The sequence below is a fragment of the Schistocerca piceifrons genome, chromosome 1 (assembly GCF_021461385.2).
Source record: "Schistocerca piceifrons isolate TAMUIC-IGC-003096 chromosome 1, iqSchPice1.1, whole genome shotgun sequence".
Taxonomy (NCBI): Eukaryota; Metazoa; Arthropoda; class Insecta; order Orthoptera; family Acrididae; genus Schistocerca; species Schistocerca piceifrons.
Window position 1 is genome coordinate 896,696,845 of NC_060138.1, and position 18,303 is coordinate 896,715,147.

The 18,303-nt window shown below is 43.4% G+C and overlaps 1 protein-coding gene across 1 annotated transcript in view; it reads left to right on the forward strand.

Annotated features, from left to right (window-relative positions):
• Positions 1-16,898: 16,898 nt before the first annotated feature.
• LOC124776439 (SAM and SH3 domain-containing protein 1-like) overlaps positions 16,899-18,303 on the forward strand; it is a 342,406-nt gene continuing 341,001 nt past the window's right edge. Inside the window, exon 1 of the mRNA XM_047251441.1 lies at positions 16,899-17,027. Coding sequence (XP_047107397.1) covers positions 16,899-17,027 — 129 coding nt within the window. The remainder of the gene's footprint in view (positions 17,028-18,303) is intronic.

Sequence of the window (18,303 nt, forward strand, 5' to 3'; positions counted from 1 at the left end):
TTGCCAGGATAAATAAGATAATAAAATAAATAAATACTGAGACTCTTCCTCAGATAGCGACACCGACCAATCCTCTGCAGAAAGAAAGAAAAAAGAGAGAGAGAGAGAAAAAGCCAGATAGGCGCCAGGAACTTAGCATGTATATACAAAAATAAAAAATAGGTTCCGTGATCTATAGGTTAGCATATATAATTATTATCGTTTTGTCGTATGACGTTTCTCTATACGCTATAGCTCAATAATTCAACAAATGGTGTTTGTCAACCAGGCGACAGCGCTAGCAGTCATTGCTGAAAATCCCTCAAACCTGTGTTTTTCAACCATTTTGAATACGCGACCGCTTTCCAAGTAAAAATATTCTGGCGACCCCCAGAACCATAATAAAAGTATGTCAGCGATTTCAAAGGCAACGTATTTCATTTTCTTTTGAATGCGCTTTCATAAATTGTTCTGGTTCTGTGTGATCATTTTTATCACAGCAGATGATTGGCACGTAAACTAAGTTGTTAGTAATACACAAGACGCTGCCACTGCGGCGCCATTCCAGCCCGGAAGTTGATGTGGTCCTTTACCTCACCCCGCAAACCTCTCAGAGGTAAACATTATCTGTACGAGACTTAGTGACTCTCGCCGCCCTAGTTCCATTCCGCAGAAGAGATCGATATACATCGTGTTGCTTCTCACTGCTGCAAGTGTTAGCGTATATGAACTCTTCATCAGATTTAAATTAAACTCATATTCATTATTATAAATAAGTACCAGACCTGAACGTGAGCGAATTTTCAAGATGCTTTCACAAAACCTCGTCACTTCCATGTCACATTTATAGCATAGCAGATGACCGTTATGAAACATACGTTACCAGCCATGCTGCAACTGCTTTCTCCTGCGACCGCGACACCCTCAGCAAGGCTTTGCGACTCCTCAGGGGATCGCGACCCACATGTTGAAAAACACGGCCTTAAACTTTCTTCAGATGTGCGGAGTGGGTAGTAATCTTAAAACCTGAAATTATCTGGCGGATTAAAATTGTGTATTGGTCAGAAAGTCGAAACGGAATCATTATAAACTGCACTAGCCAGGCAAATGCCTCGTAAGAACTTTGCTCACGGAAAGTAAGGCTTTCGGTTTCCACTCCCGTTTCGGCACTCATTTTAAGTTTCAAAACAGCGCACAGTCCGCTGTAGAGTGAAATACTTATTTTGCAATCTAAAAGCCTCCACCAATGAACCACATCAATGAACAACACTTTCTTGAAAAGTATTACTCTTCTGTGGAAAACCTCACTCAGGTAACCAGTGCACGCCTAGTTGAAGACTTTAGATTAAAAATGGGAACTTAATTACACTTTGTGTTTTCATTATAAAGGAGAAAATTGGTTTTAGTATACCTAAGTGTATCTTCTGGTAAACTTATCATACTATGATACCTAAGTGTATCATAACAGGGGGTAAGGTTTATAAGTTCAGATATTTCTATATGTTGTACCTTGTATTGTATTGTATTGTATATTGACCGGGGACCTATAAATGACGGAGTGGCCCTGTCCCCACCGTAGCCGCAGTGGTCCACAACCTCACGACGACTACCGCAGTCCACTTCACCCCTCCGCCGCCCCACACCGAACCCAGGGTTATTGTGCGGTTCGGCCCCTGGTGGACACCCCAGGGAACGTCTCACACCAGACGCGTGGTAGAGTAATGGTGGTGTACGCGTACGTGGAGAACTTGTTTGCGCAGCAATCACCGACATAGTATAACTGAGGTTCAATAAGGGGAACCAGCCCGCATTCGCCGAGGCAGATGGAAAAACCGCCTAAAAACCATCCACAGACTGGCCAGTTCACCGGACCTCGACACAAATCCGCCGGGCGGATTCGTGCCGGGGACCAGGCGCTCCTTCCCGCCCGGAAAGCCGTGCACAAATCAATGTGTTCAATTTTTGTGTGAAACAGCATTCTCACAAACATGTCAAAATCTTTATGATCCGATTTTTCTGCTCGGTTGAAACGGCATCCCTAAGTGGACCTCTCCTGTTAGTTTAGACTAACCGTTTTTCATCCGCATGTCCACACTACATCATCTGACCTGCTACCCAGGGGACAATAAATAATAATGACGTCTTCTTGCCACGCATACTGCAGGTACTAACCAACCAAAAAATGCGACTTGCAACACCTATAATTATTAATCTGCAATGTTGTTCAGTACACGTTTCTCAACCAACGACAGAAATAACTACACTTATACCCATTACATTGTGTATTTGGACATATTTTACGCAGTGAAACTGAACTGACAGACTTGAAAAATGACATGATGTTTTTATTAAGTTCGTCACTGCCCCTTTACGTGTACATTAGTATAGGAAATCATGTTGCATGAAGCTTTCTGTGAGTGACCATTACACAGAGATACATTACGTCTAAACACACGTTAAGAAATGTGAAATAGTGATTAAAGTAGGCATATTTGCCGGGTAATGTTGTAACAAATGTATTACGATTTGTTTGTAAATTTCTCTAACTTGCCTGACAGTTGTACAGTTGTTCAGTTGTTGGTAGTTTTGAATACTGGAAACCAAAATCCTCTAGAAGTGTGCCATTTACACCTTATGGTAAATGCTGAAGCAGATGGAGTGGAAAGTACTCAGAAAATGTGTATTGGCTGTTGATATCTCAGCAATTCACACATAACTCAACTCTTTAGCAGATGATTCATAGAATAACTTTGAGACTATCTGTCGGTCGTTCTGTTCCCAACTACCACGTGAGAAAAATGAACACCTAAATCTTACCTTGCAAATTTTGATTTCTCTTCTCTTATGAAGCTGGTCGTTTCTCCCTTATGTAAGTGGGAGCCAAGAAAACAGTTTGGCATTCGGAGGGGAAAGCTTGTAACCGGAATTTCGGGAAACGCGTCGCAGCAACGAAATACGTAATTGTTCCAATATTGCCACCCCCAACTCGCTAATCATATCCGTGACACTTTCTAACATATTTTGCGAATTAATGAGTTTCGTATGTAAGATACACGGCTTGCACACAGTTTTCTCAGTTATGGATTGTTGCAAACAAATGAAGTTAACGTGTCCTCCATATGTAGGTATTTTACTTTCCTGATGGCTAATAACAAGCGTGCACGCTTTAGTGGCTTGGGCCTTGACTTGTGATATGTGTAAATGTAGATTGTTTTTGACTGTGGAGAATGTTCGCTTATTCCCTGTAATGGAGACAGGAAAGAGGTGATACATGATGTTATCACATAGGATTTAACGTCCGTAGGTACAAATGTTAATGAGCTGCGCGGTCTCACACTTCTATAACGGGTACAAGTAAATAGTAATAAATCTCTAACACTAACAGACGACTGATATTAAAACAGAAACTTCCACAAATAAATACACGACAGTAATGAACTATAGCCGGCCGGAGTGGCCGTGCGGTTCTGGGCGCTACAGTCTGGAGCCGAGCGACCGCTACGGTCGCAGGTTCGAATCCTGCTTCGGGCATGGATGTGTGTGATGTCCTTAGGTTAGTTAGGTTTAATTAGTTCTAAGTTCTAGGCGACTGATGACCTCAGAAGTTTAGTCGCATAGTGCTCAGAGCCAGCCAGTAATGAACTACGGATGTATACGGCTTTTTGCGTGCACACAATTATTGTTTTGCTTTAGAACCCAAAAAAGTTTCATCACAGCTGTGGCATCGTCAGTGGATTTTTTCTTTTATTTTTCCGAAATACATAAATACCGATTACATCTAGGTTAGGAAGCAGGTTACATCGGATTTTGTTGCTATTTAAATTACATATATACTTTACATACTATTTTACAATGTGTGTGTCGTGTGGCTGCCTACCGAAATCAGCTTCAGCTCTAAATTGGTGATTCAAATGGCTCTAAGCCCTATGGAACTTAACATCTGAGGTCATCAGTCCCCTAGACTTAGAGCTACTTAAACCTTACTAACCTAAGGACATCACACACGTCCATGTCCAAGGCGGGATTCGAACCTGCGACCGCAGCAGCAGCAGCGCGGTTCCTGAGTGAAGCGCCTAGAACCGCTCGGCCACAACGGCCGGCTCCAAATCAGTGCACCGTGTCAACTGCAAACATAAGGAATGTTAAGATACAATCTGCAGTGAATTTTTGTCTATAATCCAACTTTTAAAATACGTATTCCGGTAAAAAAAATCACGAAAAGAACAAAAACATCTTCGACACACACATACAAAGCAGCCACAGCTCAGAACAAGCCAAACACAGCAATTGTATGGCCAAAATGGGGCATGAGCCACATTTTCTATCGCAATTCGTATTTTAAATGTTACACTATAGATAAAAATGGAATGCGGACGATATCCTAACATCCCCTATGTTTGCAGATGACACAGCATAATACAGTAATTTAGGCATGTGACTGGGTTTGGTTTGCAGCCACAGAATACACACACACACACACACACACACACACACACACACACACACACACACACACAATGTAAAATAAACGGTAAAGTACATATGTAATTTAAATAACAACAAAATCTGGTGCAATATGTTCCTAACCTAGATGTAATCTGTACGTATGTATTTCAGAAAAATAAAGAGCCCACTGAGAATGCCACTAGGTGTGGTGAAACATGTTTGGGTATTAAAGCAAACCACTAATTGCGTATTTGCAAAAAAGTGGACCTATCCTTAATTCGTTGCTATTTTCTGCAAGCATGGGAACCGAGCTCTAAATTCCAATATGATAAACATACGACAATACGTGGCACGGAGGGCCCTCAGAATTTTAATGGAGATTTTAGTCGCTGATTCCAAAAATATACATTGTTTTTCATCTGGCTATCAACGAAGAAAATAAAAAACATTCTTTGTCTAGCGTAGTGTAGACACTACCTTTACGACCGATACAGTATACGTGTCCACAAAAATGCCAGAATAACAAATCTGAGAAGCATGGGGCCATGGACGTCATCTTCATCACGCAGCGACGTGACGGGGCGAGCGTCGGGCGCTCTCGCGCGCAGGCGGCACATAATTTAGTGCGCAGCTTCGGCTTTAAAAGGCGCGCTAGCTCCGCCGGATTGAAGCCTTTCCACGGCCTTAGCTTTTCTCGTACGCTCACCCCATAAAACACCCGCCCAAGACTGCCTACTGGCGTAAATACGAAGTGGCAGCGAAATTGCTGTCTCGGGCATCGGGTGTTTTGTGCGCCTCGTGGCCTGCTTATACCACAGGGAGAAGGTCGAGTAGTGTAACAAATAATAAAAGAGCGGAGAAGTATGTACGATAAGTGTATGCACTAGTGACGCGGTTACATTAAAGCAAGTCATTGAGACGCACTTAATCTCTCCACCGGAGCTGATAAATATTTTCTGCGCTCTTAAATTACGCCGGCCGGGGTGGCCGAGTGGTTCTAGGCGCTACAGTCTGGAACCGCGCGACCGCTACGGTCGCAGGTTCGAATCCTGTCTCGGGCATGGATGTGCGTGATGTTCTTAGGTTACTATTTTTAAGTAGTTCTAAGTTCTAGGGGACTGATGACCTCAGATGTTAAGTCCCATACGCTTAGAGCCATTTGAACCATAAATCACGACAGTATCTATTACGCTAGCACTTCGTCGTGTGATATTAGTCTCCTGTCCTCCTTATCATAAGAGTGACTTGAAGGCTTATATCGTTGATGCATTTCAATCGACATTTAATGATATGGGTGATACGTCTGTGATAATTTTTCTATGCCCCGTTCCTTCAAATGACATTCTGTAATTATAATAGAAGTGTGTTTCATATTTACTTTGTAAATTATTGACGATAACAACTTACACCTGAGAGACACTCTGTCATGAATGCATTAACCGCCAATGAATTATTATGTGACGTTTAATTATGACAAGAATTACAAGAAACCTTGTAAAGAATGACGTGTTTTTATAAATCTCCGATACGATTGCATGAAGTCTTGAGAGAGGCACATATCGAACACTAACGAAAGTCGATAGCAGTTTCTGCAGTCCCCTATATTGCCCGTGACGACGAAATCGTCGGTATAGGTATGTTGGATAACCAATCCGACGTATGTGTAACTGTCACATTGCGTATTTTTGTTACAAAACGTTGTAGACATTTCCGAAATTTTTCTGTACGGCATATTGATGAACTCAGTAACGAAATACCTTAGGCTAACGTAAAAAGATAACAGTAAATATGAACAGAGTTTGGTGACATGTGTTATGTTAGATTTCTACTTTTCCTCTGAATGCAACTCAGAGCCGTTTTGATAAGACTTTCATTTCTCTAAACTTCTCCATATGCGTGTAAAGGAATTGAAAGAGAAAACAAAATTACGAGATCATATGTCACGTTTTCGCGAAAACAAGACGGTAGCAGTAGATTCGACAAAAGTTTTCTGTACATCATAGTTTTAATAGACAGCAATCATGTGCTGGTTTCTGTAATGATTGGTATCTGTAACATCACATTTGCTTAGAAAATGGCAGAGCAATGCATGCGGTGAATATTTTTTTTTTTGCTGCATGTATAATTCATTCGTCCTCACTCTTCTGACTTAAAAATTTCTCATTATCTACACTTGCTAAATACACCTTTGCCTTAACCTCTAGACTGAGATTTTTTTCTAGGAATGTGTTAAAAAAAACTTTGACATTTGCAAGTTGGAGATATCAATCTCTGACATGTGCAAACTAGACTGAGATTTTTTTCTAGGAATGTGTTAAAAAAAACTTTGACATTTGCAAGTTGGTGATATCAATCTCTGACATGTGCAAACTGTCATCTTTTTCTTATCTCTGCACCTCCCAGAAACAGCGAAGCAGCATGAACCATTTTAAAAAGCACACATCTATTATTAAACTTACTACGGATGTTTCTCTAGTCCATGTAATCAATTTCTATGTTTCCACACATTGAGCTGTATGGAGAAACACGACTGTTGCGAGGAAACTAAGCATGCCATCTTAAATGTAGTATTAGAACTGTTTCGGATAAACCTACACACATCAAAAAAAGTTTTGCATCACTCCGGTTCCCAGAACTCCTGAAGATAGACATTGACTGTGGATATTGATTCACAGACACAGTCCCCTTGACTGTTCAGAGATGTCACTAAACCCACCCAAAGATGTAAACAACCATGCATCAGCAGCGCCTATTAGACGGAGAGTGTCCGACAGCCGATCAGTTCAGTCATCCCACCAAGGAGGAGGTACACGGCTCGTATTGTATGTAGCTCAACCATGTCTAGACGGTCAATACCGCGGTTCGATCGCGTCCGCATTGTTATTTTGCCAGGAAAAGCTCTCAACAAGGGAAGTGTCCAGGCGTCTCGGAGTGAACCAAAGCGATGTTGTTCAGACATGGAGGAGATACAGAGACAGGAACTGTCGATGAAATGTGTCGCTCAGGCCACCCAAGGGCTACTACTGCAGTGGATGACCGCTACCTACGGGTTAGGGCTCGGAGGAACCCTGACAGCAAAGCCACCATGTTGAATAATGCTTTTCGTGCAACCACAGGACGTCGTGTTACGACTCAAACTGTGTGCAATAAGCTACATGATGGGCAGCTTCACTCCCGACGTCCATGGCGAGGTCCATCTTTGCAACCACGACACCGTGCAGCACGGTACAGTTGGGCCCAGCACCATGCCGAATGGACGCTCAGGACTTGCAACATGTTCTCTTTACCGATGAGTGTCGCATATGCCTTGAACCAGACAAACGTCGGAGACGCCTTTGGAGGCAAGCCGGTCAGGCTGACCGCCTTACACACACTGTCCAGCGAGTGTAGCAAGGCGGAGGTTCCCTGCTGTTTTGGGGCGGTATTATGTGGAGCTGACGTACGCCACTGGTGGTCATGGAAGGCGCCGTAATGGCTATACGATAAGTGAATGCCATCATCCGACCGACAGAGCCTCCTTCACATATTGTAAGGCAGATGATGGATTCTAAAAGAAAATCATACCTGTGTCTTAGGATATGTAAAGGAGGGCTTTTGAGGAAGTAAGTACAATGTGTGGAGCATATATACCTGTAAACTATGTAATCACAAAAAGTTCATCGTATTTTAGGACGCAAATGTAAAACCTTTTGTACATTTTAGGACATTTTAGGACACAAATGTAAAATTTGCAAAGAAGTCAATGCTACCATCTGACGTTGGGCTCATGCCCAAAACTATTAACAGTACAATAAAGTCATTAAAAAACTTGGTGCTGGTTGCCGCATTTATTACAATGTAATTTACAGTTGTGAAAGCACCTGTGGTCTAGGGGTAGTGTCTTCGATTAGTAAGCAAACCGTTCACGTTCCCGCATTCGAAATCCGCTTAAATTTTGATTAATAACCAGCATCGGCGGCCAAAGACTTCCCCCATGAGAAGTCACCCTCGTCCTGCCAACAGCCTCTTCAAAGAGAGCGGACAGATGTTCAGGGCACTCTCTTGTCCTTGGGGTGAGAAACTGCCATTGAAGACGGAAGAATCAGCAAAGATCAACGGCATGAGGGTGCAGGAGGCAAAGGAAACCACTGCATTAAAGACGCATAACGTGTATCCACAGGACATGTGGCCTGTAACTGAAAAAGTGTAGTGATGATCTCTCCAGTGGCAAAAGATTCCGAAATAGACGCGCTTTCGGATCTCCGGGAGGGAACTGGCATGGGTGAGGTGACCATGGAAAAAACATTGAATGATCAAAGACAGGATAACGTTCTACGAGTCGGGGCGTGTAATGTCAGAAGCTCAAACATGGTAGGAAAGCTAGAAAATCTGAAAAGGGAAATTCAAAGGTAATATCCAATATAGAGGGGGTCGGTGGAGTGAAATGGAAAGAAGACAAGGATTTCTGGTTGATGAGTATAGGGTAATATGGACAGCACAGAAAATGGTATAACGGGAGTAGGATTCATTACGAATATGAAGGTAAGGAAGAGTGTGTGTTACTGTTAACCATTCAGTGATGATGTTGTTCTTACCAGAATGATAGCTAACTAACACCGGCAACGATAGTTCTGGTATACATGCCGACGTCGCAAGCTGAAGTCGAAGAGATAGAAGAAGTATATGAGGGTGTTGAAAGGGTAATACAGCACGTCAAGGGAGATGAAAATCTAATAGTCATGGGGGGATCGGAATGCGGTTGAAGAGGAAGAAGTAGAAGAAAAGGTTACAGGAGAATATGCGCTTGGGACAAGAAATGAGAGAGGAGAAATGCTAACTGAGTTCCGTAATAATTTTCAGCTAGTAATAGCGAATACTCTGTTCAAAAATCACAAGGGGAGGAAGTATACCTGGAAAAGGTTAGGAGATACGGCAAGATTTCAGGTATATTACATCATAGTCAGACAAGAGATTCCGAAATCAGATACTTATTACACTACTGGCCATTAAAATTGCTACACCAAGAATAAATGCAGATGATAAACGGGAATTCATTGGACAAATATATTATACTAGAAGGGACATGTGATTACATTTTCTCGCAAATTTGTGTGCATAGATCCTGAGAAATCAGCACTCAGAACAACCACCTCTAGCCATAATAACAGCCTTGATACTCCTGGGCATTGAGTCAAACAGAGCTTGGATGGCGTGTACAGGTACAGCTGCCCATGCAGCTTCAGCACGATACCACAGTTCATCAAGAGTAGTGATGGGCGTACTGTGACGAGCCAGTTGCTCGGCCACCATTGACCAGACGTTTTCAATTGGTGAGAGATCTGGAGAATGTGCTGTCCAGGGCAACAGTCGAACATTTTCTGTATCCAGAAAGGCCCGTACAGGGCGTGCAACATGCGGTCGTGCATTATCATGCTGAAATGTAGGGTTTCGCAGGGATCGAATGAAGGGTAGAGCCACGGGTCGTAACACATCTGAAATGTAACGTCCACTGTTCAAAGTGCTGTCAATGCGAACAAGAGGTGACCGAGACGTGTAACCAGTGGCACCCCATACCATCACACCGGGTGACACGCCAGTATGGCGATGACGAATACACGCTTCCAATGTGCGTTCATCGCGATGTCGCCAAACACGGATGCGACCATCATGATGCTGTAAACAGAACTTGGATTCGTCCGAAAAAAAATGACGTTTTGCCATTCGTGCACCCAGGTTGGTCGATGAGTACCCCATCGCAGGCGCTCCTATCTGTGATGCAGCGTCAAGGGTAACCGCAGCCATGGTCTACGAGCTGACAGTCCATGCTGCTGCAAACGTCGTGGAACTGTTCGTGCAGATGGTTGTTGTCTTGCAAACTTCTCCATCTGTTGACTCAGGGACCGAGACGTGGCTGCACGATCCGTTACAGCCATGCGGATAAGATGCCCGTCATCTCGACAGCTAGTGATATGAGGCCGTTGGGATGCAGCACGGAGCTCCGTATTACCCTCCTAAACCCACCAATTCCATATTCTGCTAACAGTCACTGGGTCTCGACCAACGCGAGCAGCAATGTCGCGATACGATAAACCGCAGTCGCGATAGGCTACAATCCGACCTTTTTCAAAGTCGGAAACGTGATGGTACGCACTTCTCTTCCTTACACGAGGCATCACAACAACGTTTCACCAGGCGACGCAGGTCAACTGCTGTTTGTGTATGAGAAATCGGTTGGAAACTTTCCTGATGTCAGCACGTTGTAGGTGTCGCCACCGGCGCCAACCTTGTATGAATGCTCTGAAAAGCTAATCATTTGCGTATCACAGCATCTTCTTCCTGTCGGTTAAATTTCGCGTCTGTAGCACGTCATCTTCGTAGTGTAGCAATTTTATGGCCAGTTGTGTATAAGGCGTACGCAGGAGCAGATACAGACTCAGATCACAATGTATTTGTGATGAAGAGTGGGCTGAAGCTTACGACATTAGTCAGGAAAAATCAATACGCAAAGAAGTGGGACACGGACGTACTAAGGAATGGCAAGATACCCTTGAATTTCTCTAAGGCTGTAGATACAGCAATAAAGAATAGCTCAGTAGGCGGTACAGTTGAAGAGGAATGGACAATTCTAAAAAGGACATTCACAGAAGTTGGAAAGACAAATATAGCTACAAAGCAGCTAACTACAAAGAAATCATGGATAACAGGAGGAATACTTCACATGATCGATGAGAGAAGGAAGTACAAAAATGTTGAAGAAAATTCAGAAATACAGATACACAAGTCGCTGAGGAATGAAATAAATAGGAATCGCAGGGAAGCTCAGACTAAATGGACGCATGAAAAATGTGAAGAAATAGATAATGAAATGACTGGCGGAAGGACTGACTCAGCAAATCGGGAAGTCAAAAACAACCTTCGGTGGAATTAAAAAAAAAAAAAACTGTGGTAACATTAAGAGTGTAACGGAATTTCACTGTTAAATGCAGGTGAGAGCGAATAGATGGAAAGAATACAGCGAAGGCCTCTACGAGGGGAAGGTTTATTTGATGTGATAGAAGAAGAAACAGAATTAGATTCAGAAGACATAGGGGATTTCGTATTAGAATCAGAATTTAAGAGATCTTTGGAGGATTTAAGGTCAAATAAGGCAGAAGGGATAGATAACTTGCCATCAGAATTTCTAAAATCATTGGGGGAAGTGGCAACAAAGCGACTATTCACGTTGGTGTGTAGAATGTATGAGTCTGGCGAAGTACCAACTTACTTTCGGAAAAATATCATCCAGAAGAAAGGAAAAGAAAACTGAAGATGTGTTAGATGCTGATCAGTTCGACTTTAGGAAATGTAAATTTACCAGAGAGGCAATTCTGACGTTGTGGTTGAAATTGGAAGCAAGACTAAACAAAAATCAAAACTCATTCATAGGATTTGTCGACCTGAAAAAAGCATTGGACAATATACAATGGTGCAAGATGTTCGAAATTCTGAGTAAAAGAAGGTAAGCATTAGGGAGAGACGGGTAATATACAATATGCACAAAATTCAAGAATAAGGGTGGACGACCAAGAACGAAGTGCTCGGATTAAAATTGGTGTAGGCAGGGATGCAGTCTTTCGCGCCTGCTGTTCAATCTGTTCATCGAAGAAGCAGTGATAAAAATAAAAGAAAGCTTCAGGAGTGGAATTACAATTCAAGGTGAAGGGATATCAATGGTAGGATTCGCTGATGACATTGGTATGCTGAGTGAAAGTGAAGAAGAATTACGTGGTCTGCTGAAAGGCATGAATAGTCTAATGAGTACAGAACATCGATTGAGAGCAAATCGAACGCCGGCCGGTGTGGCCGAGCGGTTCTAGGTGCTTCAGTCTGGAACCGCTCGACCGCTACGACCGCAGGTTCGAATCCTGCCTCGGGCATGGATGTGTGTGATGTCCTTAGATTAGTTAGGTTCAAGTAGTTCTAAGTTCTAGGGGACTGATGACCTCAGATGTTAAGTCCCATAGTGCTCAGAGCTATTTTTCTTTTTTAAGTAAATCGAAGAAAGACGACAGTAATGACATGTAGCAGGAATGAGAAAAGCGAGAAGCTTAAGATCAATATTGATGATCACGAAGTAGATGAGGTTAAGGAATTCTACTACATAGGCAGCAAAATAATCACTGCCAGACGGAGCAAGGAGCACATCAAAAGCAGACTAGCACCGGCAAAAAGGCATTCCTGGCCAAGAGAAGTCTACTAGTATCAAACATAGGCATTAATTTAATGAAGAAATTTCTGAGAATGTACGTTAGGAACACAGTGTTGTAAGGTAGTGAAACATGGAAAGTGAGAAAACCGGAACAGAATAGAATCAAAACATTTGAAATGTGGTGCTATACACGAATGTTGAAAATTAGCTGGACTCGTAATGTGACGGATGGGGATGTTCTGCGCAGAATCGTAGAGGAAAGGAATATGTGGAAACACTGATAAGGAAAAGGAACAGGATGATAGGCCATGTGTTGAGAGATCAGGAAATGACTTCCATGTTAGTAGAGGGAGATGTAGAAGGCAAAAACTGTAGAGGAAGACAGAGATTGGAATACATCCAGCAAATAATTGATGTCATAGGTTGCAAAAGGTTGGATGAAGAGGTTGGCACAGGGGAGGAATTCTTGGCGGTCCGCATCAAACCAGTCAGAAGACTGATGATTCGAAAAACAAAAAAATACATACAGCCTGCTATATCACCGCGCCATGCAGTGGAAAACCTTTTACAATCTAATAATGATCAATGTGATCCAAACTGACTGCTGGTGAGTAAATAGTTTCCGTTCAAGCAGCAGCTAACCCTGGTGATCATGACGTTCTTTAAAAAATGCGAAACTAAATTTTTCGGAAGTTGTGATAAGGTTAAGTAATGGCGACTAGAAATTCGTTTACTTTTAAGGTCCTGCGAAGACTGGATGACCGTCATGAAGAGGTTTCGACCTGTATTTGGAACAGAAAGTGAGGGAATTGGAGAATTTCAGGGAAATTTGTTCTTTATCTAGCAAAAGGAGCCCATTCTAAATGTTGTAAAATAGAGGCAGGAAGCAGATAAAAGTAAAAATGGGTTAACGCCGCAGTAGTAAATTTCTTTGATAAACTTGCCCTATGGAAGCACACGAAAAAGTCCTCTTCTTCGATACAGCAGCAATACCTGTAAATTTCTGCGTAACAAGCGTGCGTCTTTCTCACAAATAACGGAAAGAGAGTATAAAAAAGACAAGCACCTGTGGGCACCGCACATAGGACGCAGTGTCGTGAATAACGGCACCTGGTCGCGAGTCTGCAGGGGCGCATTCACGGGGCGGACCAGGCACGCTATAAAACTCGACGTTTCCAAGAGCCGCATAGAGAATCGCGGGGCGCCATTAAAAGGGCTCGCATACGCAGACCGGGGGCGAGACCCGCTCAATGCCCGCTGCGTAAATGGGCGTGCGGTGCGTCTTGTCGCCGCTGAGGACCCGCGCGAGCACGCACGCACGGTTACACGCCGATGCCGATGCAGCAGCTTCTGCACGGCTTCTTTAATTCTTCTTTTTTTTTCCGGCGGCCCCCTCGGATGCCGAAGGGAGCCTTTCATCGCCAGCTCGGTCCCCAACGACTAATTAAGAAATTAAAATATCTCCGATAGCAATTCCGGCGTTGAACCTGCAGCTTGACGCGGTTCATTAGCTAATTGGGCCGAGCGGCGGCGGGAAATTCGCCTCTCGCGACCGGGCGAGAAGGCGAGGCGCCTGGAGGTGCCGACATGCCGCCTGCTTCGAGCGCCACGCGGCTCTCCTCTGCTCTCCTCAATCAAAGGGAGCGGCCGCGCTGAGTGGTAGCCTGCACATTATTCACACGCTCCGTCTCAAGTGCTGCTGCTTAGCAGCACAGAGCACGCTGATTTTACGCACATATAATCCTGTGTTCGGCAATTACACTTCACTCATATCAACACCAAGTAAGCCGCCGCTAGTTACAGGGCAGGCGCCGCGCTGCACACGAGCTGCATTACCTTCGTGCTTAACCGGAGAATGAAGCTATGTGTGCTATATCCCACACCTCTAATCAACGTAGAACTAGCTGCTGACCGGTGAAGAACGTACTGCAACAAGGATAGAAGCTGAAGCAACGAATAAAAATTTGTACCACAGCCAGTACTTGAACCCCGGTCTCCCACTTACTAGATAGATGTGCTAAGCACTACACCACCTTAGCATTGTGGCTACCACAGCTGCACTGACTATCCTAGTCCATCGCCCTCCCTAACACACACTTCACTTGACACCTTCCTACTGACAATTCACGGGGGAAAGCCGAGCGGTCTAGTGCGCTGCAGTCCTGGACTGTGCGGCTGGTCCCGGCGGAGGTTCGAGTCCTCCCTCGGGCATGGATGTGTGAGTTTGTCCTTAGGATAATTTAGGTTAAATAGTGTGTAAGCTTAGGGACTGATGACCCTAGCAGTTAAGTCCCATAAGATTTCACACACATTTGGACATTTTCAAGGGGAAAATGGGCTGAAGGTGTGGACTGAAGTTTGTCTTAGGGAGGGCATTGTACTGGGGTAGTCCCTGCAAGCAGTTATTCTGCTTGTAATTGACAGATATAGTTGTTGGATGCCTTCCTGAGCGATATCGTGCCGAATTGTGTCCAACTAGTGCGCTAGATCGTCAAAATCCGGAGTTGGTTGGAGAGTCCTGTCCATAATGCTCCAAACTTTCCCAATTGGGAAGAGACTCGGAACCTGCTGGACGAGGTGGGGTTTGGCAAGCACGAAGACACGCAGGAGAAACTCTCACCATGTGTAGGCGGGCGTTATCTTGCCGCAATGTAAGCCCAGGATGACTTTCCATGAAGGGCAACAAAACGGGGCACATAATGTCGTCGACGAACTACGGTGCTGTACGGGTGCCGCGGATTACAACCGAAGGGGTCCCACTATGAAAAAAAAGGGCAACCTCAGACTGTGTGTCCATAATGGCGGGTGACAGTCTGTGCTTGGTATTATGCGGCTGCCTGGGGCGTCTTGAGACACGTCTTCGCTGGTTACTGCGGCTCAGTTCGAATAGGGTCTCATCACTGAAGACAATTCTACTCCAGTCAACGAGATTCCCAGGACGACGACGTACGTGAAGCACTTTATCTTGAATAAATCATCCAATTCCTCTGAAATTGTGTCATTTGTTTGTCTGTACATGTACATCACGTCTGCCGATTTCCGACTTATTCGCATAATTCCTTCGTGATTCATGATTTTCTCTTGGTCTTTAAGTGTATGGGACAGCATATGGAATAACAGAACATGGATAGAAGGCTGGACCATGTCTGTACTCGTTGTGAGAACTACAGAACCATTTCATTTATTTCAAGTTCTAGCAAGATACTTCAAAATGTCATCGATGAACATCTGAGAACGTACTTAAATAAAGAAATATCACCACAGCAAGCTGGGCTTGTGTACAATAAAGGAACACGAGAGCAGATTCTCAATCTCAGACAGACAACTGAAAAATGTAGAGAATTCAGTATCACTTTAGTTCTTTGTTTCTTGGACTATAGCAAAGCTTTCAGCTGCGTGCGACGGAAAGAAATGTGGAACGTGTTAGCAAAAATGGACGTTCCTGATCATCTTATTACTCTTATCAGAAATATCTACTCTGATAGAAGGCAATAATCAGTCTTTTTGAACCACGTAAACGAGTTAGATAGGGGTGAATTCTATCACCAGTTCTACTTAACGTCTATAAAAAATACATTATGAGTAAATTCCTTCGCGTCTGGGCTGGTGGAGGAGGAATAATCAATAATTTAAGTTTTGGTGATGACACCATGCTGCGCATAATAACAAGCGGAAATGACGGAAGTGCTGGACAGAGTTGGGAAATAAAGCGAGGAACTTCAGTTCCCAGTGAATAAGAAAAAGACCAGATCACGATAACTAACAGAGGTGAGTCACTACCAGCTACTAATATGCTATTAGAATATGCAGAAGTTGATCACTTTGTTTACCTGGGCCCAGTGGTCCAGAAACACGGTGGCTCTACACAGGAAATACAGCGTAAAATTGTTTCAGGTAGGGATGCTGCATCGAAGCTGACAGTGATTTTGAAAGACCGAACAATAACCAGACGTACAAAATTGAGAGTACTGACATCTCTGGTGTTTCCAGTTTTTTTTTTCAATTGCGCTGAAATGTGAAAAATAACTGCAGGAGACCGCAAAAGAATTCTTGCTTTTGAGATGTGGACAAATAGGAAGTTACTAAGAATATCATACATGGACAAGTGGACCAGCAAATCAGTCCTTCAGAATCTGGGATGGAGAAGATGTTGTCCAGAAGTTCTTTGGTCACATAGTTCGATGACAGGAGTATAACTTGGAAAAGATAATAATCCAAGGAAAAAGTTTGCAGGGAAGACAACGGAGACAATGGATAGACAATATAAAGGAAAAGCCACACTAAATATTGGGTCAGCTACTCCGAGATGCAGGAGATCAGGAACAATGGAAACAGACTGCTAAGAGGATTGTTTGATGGATCATCAACTTTCAACTATGAAAGATGGAGTGTTGATGTTCCCACACCCGATATCCGAGTGCTATGGATATACAGGGTATAAAAACCTACTTGCTTAGTTCCTCTTGTGATAAGTAGCAATTTGCCAACAAATTTTCTCTAGCGACCTCGATCACCTGCCACATTTTCACATCCTACCAGTGTATGTCCATGCACTGAAGATACTTTGCAGAAATTCGTTTCCAAATGTTACAAGGTCTTTTTGTACTTCTATATCCATCCGTTGTTTTATGTAACGCCGGCCTGAGTGGCCGTGCGGATCTAGGCGCTACAGTCTGGAAACGCGAGACCACTACGCTCGCAGGTTCGAATCCTGCCTCGGGCATGGATGTGTGTGATGTCCTTAGATTAGTTAGGTTTAAGTAGTTCTAAGTTCTATGGGACTTAACCTCTAAGTTCCATAGGGCTCAGAGCAATTTGAACCATTTTTTTAATGTAATAATGCTGTTTGGGATTCTTCGATGTTTTCAGCATTTCATCATTTCAAACATGGTCGCAATAACTGTGCTTCAATATTCACCGCTAATATCGTTCGTGAAAACATTGAGCTTATTTGCCGATATTTCTGGCATCTCTTAGATATAACATGCATGCATGGCTGTCGGTATGATGATAGAGGAATATATCCGAAGTTTTGTGGACATGCTTACAAAGTTCATTGCCATATACTTAGAATTTGTTGGAAGACGGCAGAAGCTTTTCCATGTCTGCTGCTGATATATGCATCTGTGTTCCAGTTAAAATAGATACGGCTGCCGAGATATGGAAATCGGGTGACATCTTGCAGTATCTTCTTTTGCACTATAGTCTGAGTGATACATTTTCACTTTCATACACATTATATTTGTCTTATCATCATTTGTTTTTAGTCCCACAGAACTGGCAATTCCATCCAGCTTGGTATTCTTTAGTCGTAAACTCTGTGGCGTTCCTGCCACAAGAACGACGTTATGAACAAAATACAGATCTGTAAACCTAAACTGCTCATTGCAACGTATGTTGGAATCGTCCATAGTTTTTTCCACTATCAAATGTATGAGTAATATGAAAAGCTAGACTCAGATAATCAACCGCGTCATTCCGTATCTCGGTTTCACGTCCGCAGTCTTGTATTCACTGCGTGCTGCGTGCACGCGTCCCGTGGTTCTTGTACACCTGAAGATGGGCCTATGATTGCTCAAAACTTGTGCTTTTGAACCAATAAAACTATTTACAACTGAAGTGGTTGGTTGTCTGATTCCACTATGGATCTCAGTTGCGGATTATTCCTACCAAATGTTACGCTATTTGAAAAGGAATGGTGACAAAATGCT